This window comes from Carcharodon carcharias, chromosome 22 (assembly GCF_017639515.1).
Source record: "Carcharodon carcharias isolate sCarCar2 chromosome 22, sCarCar2.pri, whole genome shotgun sequence".
Taxonomy (NCBI): Eukaryota; Metazoa; Chordata; class Chondrichthyes; order Lamniformes; family Lamnidae; genus Carcharodon; species Carcharodon carcharias.
Window position 1 is genome coordinate 46,771,436 of NC_054488.1, and position 15,811 is coordinate 46,787,246.

Here is a 15,811-nt window from a genome sequence, read left to right on the forward strand (position 1 = left end):
TATTTTTCTTTTTCTCCCTTGCGTCATTTCTTTTCAGCACACAACGAATTGATTACTCACTGTCTGGGGAAGAAGCGAAGTGGGATTGTGAACAGAGCCGCCTTTTCCCTGCTGTGGCTATACACCAACCTCAAAAAGCCACTCCTCACAAGGTAATTGTTTGAACTTCCTACATGATTTCTTACTCAATGCCCAATTTGCTGAGCTTAGTGTTTTAGTATGAAGCTTGCATTGGGGACTCACCAACAGGAACTAGAATGTTTATCCTCAGAGTTGAAAGGTAACTTAAGACATTGTAAATTTGGCATCTTGTTTATGAAATTATCCCATTTCATATTGCCAGATAATTTACATAAAAGATCTTTTTACAAAAGTGCAAAGAACCATAAAATGGCAACCGTGCTCTTTGCTCCCTTTTTATTTGTAGCAGGGTGAAATCGCTGAAGTGCGGGTATTATTGACCTCAGGATTTGTTCAGAAGAGTGAAGAACTGAAACTAGGGGTAGGATTTTCACGTCCTCCTAGAGTTGAACATGGGGTCAGGAATTGCCGAAACGCTTTTTTTATTTCACAGAAAATAGGCCCACACAATCTTCCCATTGGTAGGAAGAGGTTGGAGTTCGGGCTGAGTCTCAACATCACACGCATGCTCTATGACGTCAGAGTCGCTACTGACAGCCCTCAGGGAAATTCAAAAATACTGGGGGAGAGGGAATCCGTCGACTCGGGTGGGTTTTGAAAGACTTCTGAAAACGCACCTTCTATGAGAGTTCATGAACCTTGGGGGGAAACTTGCTGATGAGTTGGGAATATTCAGACAGGTAAGTATTAAATGTTTTGGCAACTTCAGATGTCATTATTAGATGCTGTCTTATAAGTTAGATATGCTTTTACTGCAATGAATGATCATAAGGGTGTGTCCTGCAAAGATAAGTTGACCTTGATCAGTATTGTGTAAGTTGTGAGATGTATTAGAATACTTATCCCATTTGGTAAAGTGTTATTTTGTATTCAAAACCTGAACAAAACTGCTTTTGGGAACTCTAGTGTCATGATTTGAAGTGATACAAATGTCCACAGTGCTTCAAATTTGAAAAAGAAATTGGTCTGCAGCTTTCACTTAAAAAAAAAAGAGCTACCTGTTCCTGGACAGCTTCAATCGACAGATCATCTGGTGTAGTTTAGAAAAAATAGCCACCTGTTTCTCCAGTTTCAACAGGCCCTATTGTTTAGAGTTATGACAGTTTGTTTTGAAAGTAGAGCCCATTATGGATACTTTGAGTTTCAAAAGCTTCTGAACCACACATCCCAGCAAGGGGTTGTGTACCTAGCTTCAAGAGGCTATTAAGTAGTATCTGTTTTTGATGTGGTTACTACATAGATGTTTGTTTGTTTTGACAACTCAATGACCACTTGAGGAGATTCATGTTTTTTCCCCCCATTGTGTCTGGAATTTTACTTCCAGTCATTCTTTTGAGTAATAGTTGTATTAGATTGTTAGAGGTTAACTTTTTCTTACCCCCACATCCATTTCAAAGACTTCCCATTGTTATTACATGGCTCCTGAGGTCTGTGCAAAGTGGATACTGGGTGAGTGGCTATCAAGGGTACATGGGAGGGCATTGGGGATATGAGGGAGTAATAGGGATTATGAGGGGGCATGGAAGGGACATAAAAATAATATGGAGAGCTAGGCCAATTCCCAGCAAAGCGAGGCAGGCCTTCTAACCAGCCCATCTCAGCACCTTCACTCCTCTGATGCAGTCTTTGGAGTCAGGAAACCTGAACATTGTCTGCCCACATCTCCAGGAGATGAAAATATGGCAGATATGGGTGGAGGTGACAGGCTCAGGTTTTCAAAATTGAGAAATGGCCAGTCTCGCATTTCCCAAGCCCAACACAAAAATCCAGCCCTGGAAATGAAAGCATCATTACAACAAGAGCAAAAACAACAAGCACTTCTAATAAAAAAGAAAATGGATAAGTCAAAGTGCAGTGTGGTTTTATTGACATTGGTGGTATGATGGTAGGGCTGAAGTTAAGATTGCATCTTGTGGGCACCTTCCACCATACTTATAAATATATTCTCAATCTCTCTAAAAGTTGTATGGAAGACTATGTATTTATATCGAGTGATACAAAATAAAGTTCATGCAAATAAACTGGTACAATCAATAACATTAAAAATCACCTATAGTTCTGCTGGGCATGAAGGACAGCACTTTCAAGGTAGCAGGATCATAGCAGTCATCATTGAGCTTACATTGTGCACGAGGGGGTGATCTAATGTAACCTTCATTTCCTGAACAAAATCAGAACACAAATCATTTGCAGCAGCCAGTGCTCATTTTATTTTCTTTTGTAAATTCCAACTCCATATGCTCTCCATCACCAATATCACCCATTTCCACCTCCACCCATGTCTAGCCTATCTGGAGCTGAAACCTTTTGCTAGCTCCAAGCTTCCAATATTCTCCTGAATGGGCTCTCATCCTCTCTGTACTTTAAAAACTATTCGACTTGTAGCCCACCAGGTTCAGCTGTCACTTTTCTCATAGCTGACTTGCATGAGCTCTCAGTCCCCAATGCCTCAAATGTACAATTCTCATCATTGCATTAAAATCCCTTCATTATCCTGTCTTCTTCCCATCTCTAAAACCTCCTCTAGCCCTCCAACTCTCCAAGAGCTCACTGCTCCTTGGACTTTGACATCTTATGCATCCTTCTGTTCCTTCGCCCCATTTTCAACTACGTCAGTCTTCTGGGCTCCTGCTCTTGGAATTCCTCACAGAAACCTCTCTGCCTCTCCATCTCCCACTCCTCCTTAAAACCCATCTCTTTGGCCAAAGCTTTAGTCATCTCTCCTAACATCTACTGCTTTGGCTCAATGATTAGTTTTCTATGATTCCACTCGTGTGAAATAAAAAAACATTAGATTTTTATATTAAAGATGCTATGCAAATTCAAGTTCTTGTTAATTTCTTCGTACATAAACCAATTTTGCTCTAAGTGTTCTTCATAAATGAAAGTAAGATTCAACTCTGATCATAATCATTAGGCTTGTAAATACACACAAGGAAGAGGAAATTATTGTTTTATAACACACAAACAACACTGAAATGTTCTGAATCTTATTACCTATTCCTGCACCCAGCTGATCCAACTCAATCATCACTGATGCTTCAGATTCTAGGGCACTCTGTTCAGAGATAAGACGGGCAAAAGAATGGTGCACCAAATCTTCTTCAAAGCAGGAATCAGGAGAAGCAGGGCCATAGTCACTGGAATAAAAACATTTTTTCATTGGAAGTACCACCCCTACTGGATTCTCAAAATAATAAACATAGATAATCATTTCTCCTCAAGAAACAACTGATCTTCTCATGCCCAAAGTAGAAATCAGTTGCCAGCTCAAATCCTATCCTGATACACAAGACACATCAGAACTCCTTAGCACCTATTATGAATCAAGAAATGGGTCTGGCATTTGCCCAAGTCATTACGTCCCAGCTTACTTTGCAAACAGATCTCTGAAATCCAATTCTGATCGGACTTGAGAGATGTTTGCAAAGTAATCCGGGACTTAGACAAATGTCAAACCCATTTGTTGGTTCATAATAGATGCTTAGGAGTTCTGATGTGCCTCATGTGGTTTTATAAAATTAATATCAATAAATCCAGGCACTTTTATAATGGACTAATGTGCCAAACACACATTCATAAGTTTTAACAGAAGCAAGCATTAAGTTGTTGAAGTCAGTCCAAATAAGACAATTTTGGACCCTTTTATGAAATGACAAACAGACAAACCAGTTAGTTGGAGCCCCCTGATTGGATTTCCTTGCAGAACTCATTAGCAAAAAGGCTACAGGAGCACCCTTTGAATGGCGGGGTGAGGGTGGTAGCTATCCAATTCCTGTCAGTCATCATCTTTCTCAGAATTACACTGACACAAGGAGCTTCATCATGTAGCAGTATCTGGCAGAAGGTTAAATACAGTTTTCAACAGAATGTCAAGAAGTTTTAGATTGTTCTATTCATAAAATCTTCTGAAACACGGACACACCTGGTCACCAGGTCAGTCTGCTTGACAGTGATAATTCATTCAAACAACAGGTGGGTAGCTTTCCAATATAACCATAAAAAGGATGCTAATCGCCACCTTATGTGCTTGACTAGACACTTTTGCATTAAGTGTATCTTGATGAAATTATATTTATAGCCAGGTGCCTAGCACATGCTAATTATTTCTACAATATAGCTGCTTGGCATCAAGTGGCCTGAGTTGACCCGCTGGTTCTCTATGTATTTCACGCAGAGCTGGAAGAATCAAAGCCGTTTCCTCAGTACACAGTTGCAGAAGTCATTCTGAAGGTAGTAACTTTCTTAAATGAATCCAATTTTAAGGCAAAATGAAGTAAAGAGAAAAATCCATAAAGTTGACAAAAATATCCCAACATCTTGTTGGAAAGTTACTCCTTGGTAAGATTACTGTCAGAATGGTACACTTTTCTGTTCAATCAAGCATAAGCTAAGGACATTACAAATGTAATTTCTATGATGGTCAAACAGCTGAGCTGTAATTCCGCTTTCACCGGAATTAAAATACAAAATTAAAGTTCCAAAATTCAATTAGGCAAAATGCATTCATGCTTTTGATCTGAAAAGCACTGACCACAATAATATTTAGGACACCAAAATATTTGCTTGAGGGAAGGAATTTGAGGGTCTTGGACAGCACAGGGATCACCCAACAGAAAAGTTCTCTCGTCTTCCAAGGCGGTGTCTTTCTTGCTGTTCAAGTCTGAACTTTTTTTTGTATCAGGCAAGGGGAGGGTGCGGTGGAGGAGGAACGAGAACCAACATGGTGTGTAAAATTTCAGGGAACGTTCATCAAAGATCACAAGATTGACAGATTCCTCAGGGGGCGAAATTTGTTCCTGTTCTTACTGAAAATTTTGAGTAGAGAGTTTAAAGCAATCACTGTCATAAAATATCACTTGTCCATTTAGAACATCTAACTGCAGTGGCACGATGCCACCCTTAATAAATCAAGACCTAAAGGCTTGCAGTTTATCAGGCCACTTGAAGTCTGCCCTGGTGATTAGTAAATATTTTGATCCATATTATTGTTTACAGTTCAACACTGATTTGGAGTTACAATCCCATTTGTATTCATTGGAATAGCTAAATTGAGCCATTCAAAAAGGGAAGGGGGGAGGAGGCGGGCTGCAATTTCTCATGGAAGCAGGAAGCAACTCTCCACAAGAACAAATTACTCACCTAATCTCTGGGATCACATCATTGATATCTAGGTGAAAGTCCACACTGTGCGCCATGGTGTTTAAGTGAGCCCTTTAAAGGTTTGCAGCTTGGACTAGGTTAGCGGCTGCTCAATCAGCTTCGGCCACCACTTTCAATGAACCACTTCATAGCTTTTTTGTCACCTAATGGAAGAAGACTGAAAAATATGCTTTATTATACTTATGCAGATCAAAATAGACATTGTGTACCAGCAGATGGAAAAAGTCACTTTAATGCATATCTCTCCTGTCACTCAACAACAAATTGAGTTTACAATTTGCTCTTATATGGCACATTTAATGTAGGAAAAAATCCTGCAATGCTTCAGAGGCATAATGAAACAAAATAGAAGTTGAACTTGAAAGTAATATGCCAATTACGGGCCGACTGAAATCATCATCCCAGCTGTTGGTTGTTCTACTCATATAATGGAATGCCAAAAAATGTTTTAGTAAAAAATTGGTGATATTCTGCCTCAGTCACATGTACGACTGATTGAGGCACCACTTCCACATTAAATATTTCAGACAATAATTTTTTTTTTAAAATATGTTCAACAAACTGAACATGTTTCTAGCTCTTTTAAGGACACGAAAAAGCATAAAAATTAATGCAATCTTAAAAGATGGAAAGCAGTGTAAAGGAGATAAAGAGTAATGTGAAAGTGTTTCTTTTCCTCAAAAATTGTGCAAAAAGATAGGCTTCACCTCTATGAACGTAGAACAATTCTGCTCCATTTTCTCAAAACAATATTAAACCAGAATTAAACATGAAATAATTTTTATGGAGATAATGGCCAGGTTTTGCTGTAGAAATAAAAGTGAGGTTATCAGCTGTTATTAAAATGAGAATCAGATAGCAACTTTTGGTGACTGCATATTTGCAATTAAAATTGGGAATCAGGAAAGTGTTGTATGAGTTACCCAGCTCCTCCTGAAGCTGCCCTACACCAGAATCTTGCTAGAGATTCTGTATGAAATATATGGAACCACGTGAAGTTGGGGTCCTAAGGTGATAGATGCTCAATAAACTAGCCAAAGATAGGACTTCTCATTCTGATGGAGTAAACTTTTAAATCAATCTCAATTAATACCAATCAGCCTTTCTGGCACTGAAAATTAACTTTTATAAGTTTGGAGCTACATTCCTTCAGATTTTAATTGCTGGAGCTTTTAAGAAGAGAAATAGATTTTTTTCTCACTTTTTCGTTGTGGCTTCTCTCTTTCTCTTAATCCCATCTTTCTTTCCTTCTCTTCATTTCACTCTCTGTACTGTGATTTGACACTGAATTGAAGTATTCAACTGACACTTCCCGGTTCAGATTACACTGTGCTTCAACAATTCTTCAGTCTGATTGGTTAAGGTGGCGAGCTCCCGCGGTGTGGTGCGGCGCACCTGGATCCAGTGCCGCAAGCGCTGCAACGATTTGTTGCGCTCTGGCAGGGTGGAGTACCATGTTGGCATTGGCCATTTAACCCAGCAGGTTGGCTTACCCATCTGCTGCAAGCACACGCACCCCCCCCACCCATCCCCAAGTCTGAGTGCAGTGACTGCATTGGATCATTGACAGCATGTGTCCTTCGCTGGGTGGGCCAGCAGATATCGCCCAAGCTGAGGTCAGCCTGAGAGGCTGATGAAGAGATGTGTTTTGACCCTGTAACATTTGTTACACTGAGTCCCACATAACTGGAGGAGCTGCACCCAGGTGCTGTGTCAGGACATGTCCAAGTCAGGGTGATGAGATGCTGGGGGGGGAGCTTCAAGGTGGCGTGGCAACGAACTATCTGCTCCCCTCTGCGCTCCACATGCTTGCGCCTCCTTGCTATGGAAGGATATACCATGTGGTACCTAATGTGATGTAGGCAGCATATGTCCAAGGGGAGGGTGGGAAGCAGGCCTAGCATCTTTTGTGTGTGTGTTTGGCAGCAGCAGGGTGAGGAGCCCTGATATGTCCCACTCTGGTTGGGGTGGGCCGTATGCCAAGAGAGTCCATGTGCAATTTGCACTAATCAATGCTCGTCTCTCATTTTCAAGAGAAGAATGCTCATAACGCGGCAAAGCGTGCGAGGACTGGCGGCGGCCAGGTGCAGATCGCCATTTTTAGCCACTTCAAAACAGGAGACCCTGGATCTGGAGAGGCACCATGAGCCCAGGTCCACTAGTGTCGGTGAGGCTGGGGTGCCACGGCCAGGTATTTATGCCCAACAATGAGGTCAGCATTGTTCTCCCAACAACCATAGCACTGTTGAATGTAAATTGATTTAATTTTGCAACAAGGCTTGACCATTGCTTATGGAAGGATGAGCGCATCATGATCTAGGGGACAGGGTTGCACTTTGTCATTGTCTCCACGTTAACTGATCCACTGTCCTTGTTCTCCCTTTCAGCATCATCGGAGCAGGGCCGGGAGGAGGAGCAGCAGAGGCCCCCTCTCACACCTGAGGGACCTGAAATCTCACCAGCGTCACACCATTTCTGCGAGGCAGGCACCAGTGCAGATACTAGCACCTCTGTGGAAATTCGAACATCAGCTAGTGAGCCGGGGCACAGTGGTGAGGCCACTTCACAGTCGCTGGAGGAGCGGCAGAGACAGAGAGTGCTCATGGTACCAGCAGTCGGAGGACTGCAGGGGGCCAGGCACATGCTCAGTCGGTGCCTGATGATGTGTCTATGGAGTCATCCACAATGCAGCAGCTGCAAGAAATGCAGCTGGGTGTGCGGGAACATCTGGGGGAGATACATGGGGCTATGCTTGGCTTGGTGTCCACGGTGGAGAAGACTACATGGACAATTGCCAAAGCAATGAGCCATATGTCCGAGTGCCATGCATCCTCCATGGACAGTGTGGCAACTCTCGTGGAGAGGTTCCTGCAGGAGACCTGTCAGGGCTTCCTGGGGATGCGCTCTGACCAGCAAGCCCTCACATCGGCATTGACCTCAGCTGGTCAGTGCATCAAGTTTCCCAGCTCGGTGCCCACCCATCCACGGTGAGCAAGGAAGTCCAAAGCGACCTCACGTCAGCGCAGCAGCTGCCTGTCATCTCTGCGGGCGCCTCTCAGTGCACTCTGGATGAGGGCGGCAGTTCCTCCACCCCTCTCCCAGTGACCGTAACATCCAGTGATGCTGCAACAACTGGGGAGATGCCAGCTGTGGAACCGGCAGCTCCCTCCCAGGCAGGGCCAGCACAGGCTCCACAGGCCAGAGGACGACCGCCAAGGTCATCGAGACCAACAGGACAGCTGAGTCAGCAGGCATGGGGTGTCCACCCACACAGGTTGGCTGTCTCCCTCAAGAGCCTCCTTCGGCACTGCATCTCAGACATATTGAGCTTCCCCGCCTGTATACCTTGGCAGTAGGACAGTGGTGTCTTCTACGGCCCCTTCCGCCGCGGACTACCTCTTGGCCCTGAGCCCCTTGTGCCTGCGCCTGTCCTCCCAAAGGTGGCTCCCCTGGAGGCTGAATGTGCAATCCTGGCCTCCTCCCCCTTCTAGCCCTCCCTTCTTCCTCAGAGAAGCTGCCTCCAATGGACAGTTCAGCTCCCATTCCCAGGCTAAGGGAAGGCTTCCTGAAACTTGCAGGCCCAGAAAAGATTACCCAAAGCAGAGTGCTGACCTTAAGGTTGAGTCCAGAAAAGGCAGCTTGTATGTGCTTTGAAATACTGCAGATCACACAGGCATGTTTCAAAAAAATAAATACTTGACTGTGCACACTCGTGACCCCAGTGAACTCTCTTATCCCACCCGTGGATGAGGTTAATACAAATGTGTCCTACCTGCCTGCCCGTTGTGCCCATGTGTCGACCCGAAGATTGCACGGGTGCTGAAAAATTGGCGTCAGTTGGTGAGTCAAGGGCCTTAAGTGGCCTGTTAACTAATGGCAGGCACGCGTCAGACATCATCGCGCACCCACCTAGCGAAATACCACGATGGTGTGCAGTGACGTCGGGACGCTTGCCCGATGTTACTGCGCATCATTTTACACGCAGACATGTAGGGTCCACTCCCGTATGCCAACGGGAAAATTCTGCCCAATGAGGAAGTAACAAAGTCAATGAACTACCTTCACTACTCAGCAGTTAAGTTGCAAATGCAAAAGGCAAGAACGATCATCTTGTATAGTACTTACAATCCATCATGAAAGCATCACTCAGCTGAAGCAAATAACAAAGGAACTGCTACTCTGGCTGAATATTTAATGGTTTTCAGTATTCTGTTGGGTGGAGGTATCAGAGGTACAGAAACGAAACAACTGCTTAAAACTAGAGCAGGAAATCCTCATCATCTGCAGGAAAGTAACTAACTGGGTGACTTCCTTCTGTCATCTGTTGTGTTATCTTTCTCATCAGCAAAATACGGTGTCTTACAAACCTTTGCCTGTCGAGTTTCCCTTCTGATCTTATAATTTGGAATTATATTTTTTCTGTCAAGATAAAAGCAGCCTAGGTATCATACTGCATTTAAACTAAGTAATGAAAATGTCCCTTCTCCCAGCTGTGATAATCCTAAATCATAGCACCACCAATGGTTACACTGGATCAACGCCAAAGAATATATAGAAAAATACATCAAAATTCATATTTTAAGAAAGTTAATTAACTCCAAGAAAATTTAAAACATGATTTGTACTGAGGCACATGAACATAACTTCATGCTGATCATCCTGTGCTTCTCCCAATATATTAAGGGTGAAAAAATGTTTCACTTTGACGTTGGTGGTGGTGGGGGTGGGGGGGTTTGCAGGGCCCGCATATCAGTGGGTAAAATGACGCGCGGTGACATCGGGTGAGTGTCCCAACCTCACCGAGCACCATCGCAATATTATTTCGCTGGGCGGGCACGCGATGAAGTTCGACGCATGCCTGCCGATAATTAACGGGCTCATTAAGGCCCTTAAATTGTCAATTGATGGCAATTTTCAGCCGCCCGTGTGATCTACAGGTCGGCGCACGGGTGGGTAAGAGACTTTTTAATCAAACTCCTCCACGGGTGGGATAAGAGGGCTCAGTGAGGTTGTCAATCTGGTCTGTGAAGTATTTGTTGTAGAAAGTTTTCTTAAACTTGCCTGTGTGATCTATAGCAGTTCAGAACAAATTCCAACAGTTTTCTGTGTACTTTTAACCCTCAGCTCAGCACTCTGCAGTCAGTAATCTTTATCGGGCCTACAGCTTTCCAGGGACCTCTCTTTAGCCTGGGTATGGGTTCTGACATGTCTACTGGATGCAGCTCCTCTGAGGAGGAAGGGAGGTCTAGAATGAGGAGGAGGCCAGGAGTGCACAATCAGCCTCCAGGGGAGCCACCTTTGAGAGTACAGGCGCATGCACAAGGGGCACAGGGCCAAGAGGTAGTCCGAGGCGGAAGGGGCCACAGAAGGCGCCACTATCCTGCTGCCAGGGGATGCAAGCAGCGAATATGACTGAGGCGCAGTACCGAAGGAGGCTCTGACTGTCAAGGGAGGCAATCAACTACATCTGTCAGATGATTGGCCCTGAGATCTCTCCCATGTGGGTGAACACCCCATACCAGTGGCTCTGAAGGTCACAGCTTCCCTCAACTTCTATGCCTCTGGTTAACTTCCAGGGGTCAGTGGGTGATCTTCGCAGTGTCTCCCAATCAACTGTCCACACTTGTTCTGGATGTGGGCAACAGCTGCTCCGCCCCTCTCCCAGTGACCACTTCATCGGGTGAGGCTGTGACAATTGGGGAGATGCCAGCTGTGGACCTGGCAGATCCCTCCCAGATGGGGCCAGCACAGGCTCCACGGGCCAGAGGACGACCACCAAGGTCATCAAGGTCAACAGAGTCAGCAGGCTGTCTCAGATGCCACTCTGAGCGATGGGGTGCCACCAAGATGTAGCACACGAGAGTCGCCACTCTCTCCATGGAGGAAGCATGACGCTCTGCCATGAGGCTCATTGCATCACTGATGCTTCACGTGGACTCCTCCACTACGGACACCAAGTGAAGCATAGTCTCATGCAACACTCCCAGATGGTCCCGCACACCCGGCTGCATTTCCTGCAGCTGCTGCATCACAGACGACTCCAGAGGCACGGACTGAGCATGTGCCTGGTCCCCTGCAGTCCTCCAACTGCTGGTGTCACTGGCACTCTCTGGCTCTGCCAGCTCCTCCAGCGATTGTGGTGCCTTCCCCACTGTGCCCCAGGACACTAGCCGATGTTGCAATGCCCACTGAGGTGCTAGTATCTGCGCTGGTGCCTGCCTCACAGAAATGGTGTGACACAGGTGACCGTTGAGGGCCCTCAGGTGTGAGACGGGGCATCTACAATTGTTCCTGGTCAACAGGCTCTGATGAAGCTGAAATTAACAACAAGGACAGTGGATCAGTTGCCATGCACACAGTGACACACTTCATCCCTTTCCCCTTGGCTCATTATGCACTCAACCTTCCAGAACTATGGACACAAACATTGGTGGGGTGACACGTAGTAAGGAGGATACCTTAACATTACAGGCGGATACAGACGGGCTGGTCAGATGGCCTAAGGAATGCCAAATGGAATGTAATGTTAATAAATGTGAGGTGATGCACTTGGGCAGGGGAAACAAGACACGGGAATACACGAAGAACGGTAGGACTGTGAAAAGTAAGTAGGATCAGGGGGACCTTGCTATGCATGTTGACAGGCCCGATAAGGTAGCGGGAAAGCTACAAAAGGTGTTTAAGAAGGCAAATGCCGTACAAGCCTTTATTAGCCGAGAAATAGAATATAGGAACAGGGAGGTCATGTTGCAAGTGCAGAAAATGCTGCCTAGGCCACAGCTATAATTCTGTGTGCAGATGTGAAATGCGCTTCATGGGAGGGATGTGATTGGTGGGGAGAGAGTGCAGGGGTTGTTGACCAGGATGCATGCTGGGCTGGAGAGTTTGACTTATGAGGAGGCATAGTATAGACTGGGTTTATTTCCCCTGGATCAGAGGAGATTGAGGGGTGACATTATTGAGGTTTATAACATTATGAGAGGCATAGATAGGGTTGACAGAAAGGAACTTTTCCCCTTGGCCGAGGGATCAGTAATCAGGTGGCATTGATTTAAGGTAAGTAGTATGAGGTTGACAGGTGAGGTAATGAGCAACTTTTGCACACAGTAATGTGGGATGCACTGCCTGAAAGGGTGGTGGATGCAGAAACCCTCCTAACATGTAATAAGTATTTGGATGTGCAGTTGCGATGCCATGGCATACAAGGCCCTGGGGATAGTGCTGGGAAATGGGACAAGGCGACTTTGGAAGGGCTTGACACACACATCTTCAAAGGGCCGAGGGACCTTTTTCTATGACTCACACCTCTGACTCTATCACTCTGTGACCAAGCAATGTTGCAGCAGCAACAAATTAAACAATCAGTGCTATGGATGTTGGGAGGACATAGCGGATATCATTGTGCGCCTCAAATACCTGGCCGTAATGCCCAGCATAGGATGCCTGACTGAAGAGCAAATTCAAGCCCTCACACCAGCTCTCAACCACGTTGTGGTAGGGGATGGGTGAAATGGAGCAGATGTGGGGTAAGTCTGAAGGGCCATTGTGCTGCTCCTCATTTTGTTAACCAAGTTAGAGCCAGCCATCTTAGCAGAGGCTTTGGATATGGTCAACCTGAGAAGGTGCATCATCCAGCAACATCTGAATAGGTGGGTGAGAAAATGGACAATTAAACAAAACACATCACCTAGCCAACTAAACTGGTCAAGTCAAGAAGTGAATTTTTGGGGATTTTTCCACTGATAATCAACAAATGATTTTAGCAGTTGATCCTTGTTTACGTTTTTTTTAAATTAGCATTTTTAGACCCTGTTTGTATCTTAGGGCAGGAGCAGGAGTAGCCACGGATCCGATTGGGGCCGCGCTGCCATTTTGGGCGGGCGGGGCCAATTAAGGCCCACCCAGCGCATTTCCCGACTCCTGCGAATAGCGGGAGCATGCGGGCTGCGGTGGGTGTGCACAGACCGCCAGGTCCAATGGCGACCTAGCAGTCTGTTTAAATGAAGGTCTGGCAGCCTCCTGTTGGCTGCTGACAACGGCCACTTCCAGGTCACACCACTGGGGGGGTCCACCACAGGAGCGGGGCAGGCCGCAGGGCCCGCCGCAGGAGCGGGGCAGGCTAGCGGGGGGCCTGTGCACCCCTCGCTTTTGCTGCCCTCCTCAAGCAGGAGATGTTGGTCCCCCAGGATGGGAGGAGGAGGCCCCCCCACATGGCGTAGCGTGCCTGGGAGGAGGTGGCAGAGGTGGTGAGCTCCCGTGACGTGGTGCGGCGCACCTGGATCCAGTGTCGTAAGCGCTTCAATGATTTGTTGTGCTCTGGAAGGGTTGGCATTGGGCATTTAACCCAGCAGGTAACCTTAGCCTTTGAGGCCCCCCACCCCCACCAAGTCTTACTGTCATGACTGCATTGCATCATGTTGGGCATTTCTCGTACACTGGGTGGGCAAGCAGATAGTGCCCATGCTTAGATCAGCCTGACTGGTCCATGAGGAGATGAGTTCTCCCTCACACCATGTGTTGCTCTTAGTCGCACACGACTAGTCTGGGGGCAAACTGCAGGAGATGTAGCTCGGCGCATACTCAGAACTCCAACACATGTCCTATTCACGGTGATGAGACTGTGGAAGGGGAGCCTCAAGGTCTCATGGCCAAGAGCCATCTGCTGGCCTTGATGCTGCACGTGGTTCTGCCTCCTTGCTATGGGAGCAAAGACTGTGTTCCCTAATGTGATGGACGCAGAATGTGTCCATGGCCGTTGTGGGGGGGGGGGGGGGTGCGCAGGCGTACTGTGTGTGACTGATCTGGAACTTGTAAATTTTGAAGGGTTTAGAATTAAGGAAATTCTCTGCTGCACTGCAATTTGCAAAAGGTTTTCTTCAAACAATGATCGTCACTCATTTCAGTTTTGAACTTCTCATTAAAACACACCCACACAATCAAAGGCAAACTTATGCTGCCTTATTTAAATTTAACTCTTTTTTTTAAACCAGGAAATGGGTAAACTGTGCTTCATTATAAAGGGACACATATCTGATTGGCAAAGTGAACGTGGTGAAGATTCTAAGTTGTGATACTGGACAACAGTTCAACTACTTTTAGTTTTGACTAGAAGCCCATTTCTTTCTGCCAATATAAAAGATGCAAAGCAGGAGCTCGGAATAATGCACTGAACAAGGTTACGAGCCTGACAACAGATCACACACACATGCAAATATTTAACTATGGATCTGAGAGAGGTATGCACCTTTATCTGACTTGGTAAGAACTATTACCCCACATCACTCAAAAAGGTATACTTAAAAAAAATATAAACAAACCATGCAAACTGCAGCCTGTGTAAACTTCAGGTTTCAATGCTACACCAGTAATGACTAATGGGCAACTCTTTATCCTTCCCCACAGAGAAGAGAAAATAATGCATTATAATGATCGCAGTATTCAGATTTTGAATCTTGTGTACAGAATCCCCATAAGTACTTGTTTTTTTTCCCCCAAAAGTGAACTAGCTGGATGTTTGAAATCATACTGAACTGTGACTGTTACGCCAAGAAAAAAAATCATTTTGCGCAACCTCTGATGTATATTTGAGGCAATTTTTCCACACAATTTAGTCAGAGTAATTCCAGACACAAGGCGGGACACAGAATGTCTGAGGCACCCAGAAAGGAGTTCCTTTCAGACTTCCCAATTAGTACAGCAGTTAATTGTGTAATTTTCAAGCTTGCACTCAAAACCTGTGCTACCTGCTTCATATGGTAAATAGAAGTGACTCGAGTACAGGATTTGGTGTTCTTGGATTAACACTCTGTCCCTTCACCTCTGGTATCTGGGTTCCCTCCGCTGGCTGCCAAAGTCTGATCTGAAATAAATTTGTGCAACCTAAACCGAGCTGTAAAGAGAGGTGACAGTGGTGTAATGGTAGTGTCACTGGACTAGTAATCCAGGCTAATGCTCGGAGGACATGGATTCAAATCCCACTGCAGTTGGTGAAATTTAAACTCAAATTAATAAATCTGGAATTGAGAGCTAGTCTCCATAATGGTGACCATGAAACAATCATTGTTGTAAAAACCCATCTGGATTCCCCTTTAGGGAAAGGAATCTGCCACCCTTAACTGGTCTAGCCCATATGAGACACCAGACCCACAGCAGCAATATGGTTGACTCTTAAATGCCCTCTGAAATGGCCTACTCAGTTCAAGGGCAACTAGGGATGGGAAACAAATGCTGGCCTTACCAGCAACGCCTACATCCCATGAAAGAATAAAGAAAAAACATGGATGGTCGGAGTAAGAAATGGAAAAGGTCACACTCGTAAGGAAGCTTCCAAGGTCTGGAGTAGAGTCACCCCGTTAGGTCAGAATTGAGAATGATTTGCTAATCTCTGCCATGTCTGACCAGGGCAGACCTAGACCCATGGTATGGCTTGTCTGGAAAACAGCAAAACTGTGCACAAAAAGCATTGAAAGATTATGGTGAAAGGAGGACAAGATGCCAGGACCTGACA

General features: G+C 45.5%; 1 protein-coding gene across 1 annotated transcript in view; it reads right to left on the reverse strand.

Annotated features, from left to right (window-relative positions):
* Positions 1 to 15,811, reverse strand: part of LOC121293719 (transmembrane channel-like protein 6) — an 85,626-nt gene that overhangs the window by 37,821 nt on the left and 31,994 nt on the right. Inside the window, exons 2-4 of the mRNA XM_041216931.1 lie at positions 5,284 to 5,461; positions 3,139 to 3,281; positions 2,192 to 2,302 (exon numbers count right to left, since the gene is read on the reverse strand). Coding sequence (XP_041072865.1) covers positions 2,192 to 2,302; positions 3,139 to 3,281; positions 5,284 to 5,339 — 310 coding nt within the window. The 5' untranslated portion in view covers positions 5,340 to 5,461. The remainder of the gene's footprint in view (positions 1 to 2,191; positions 2,303 to 3,138; positions 3,282 to 5,283; positions 5,462 to 15,811) is intronic.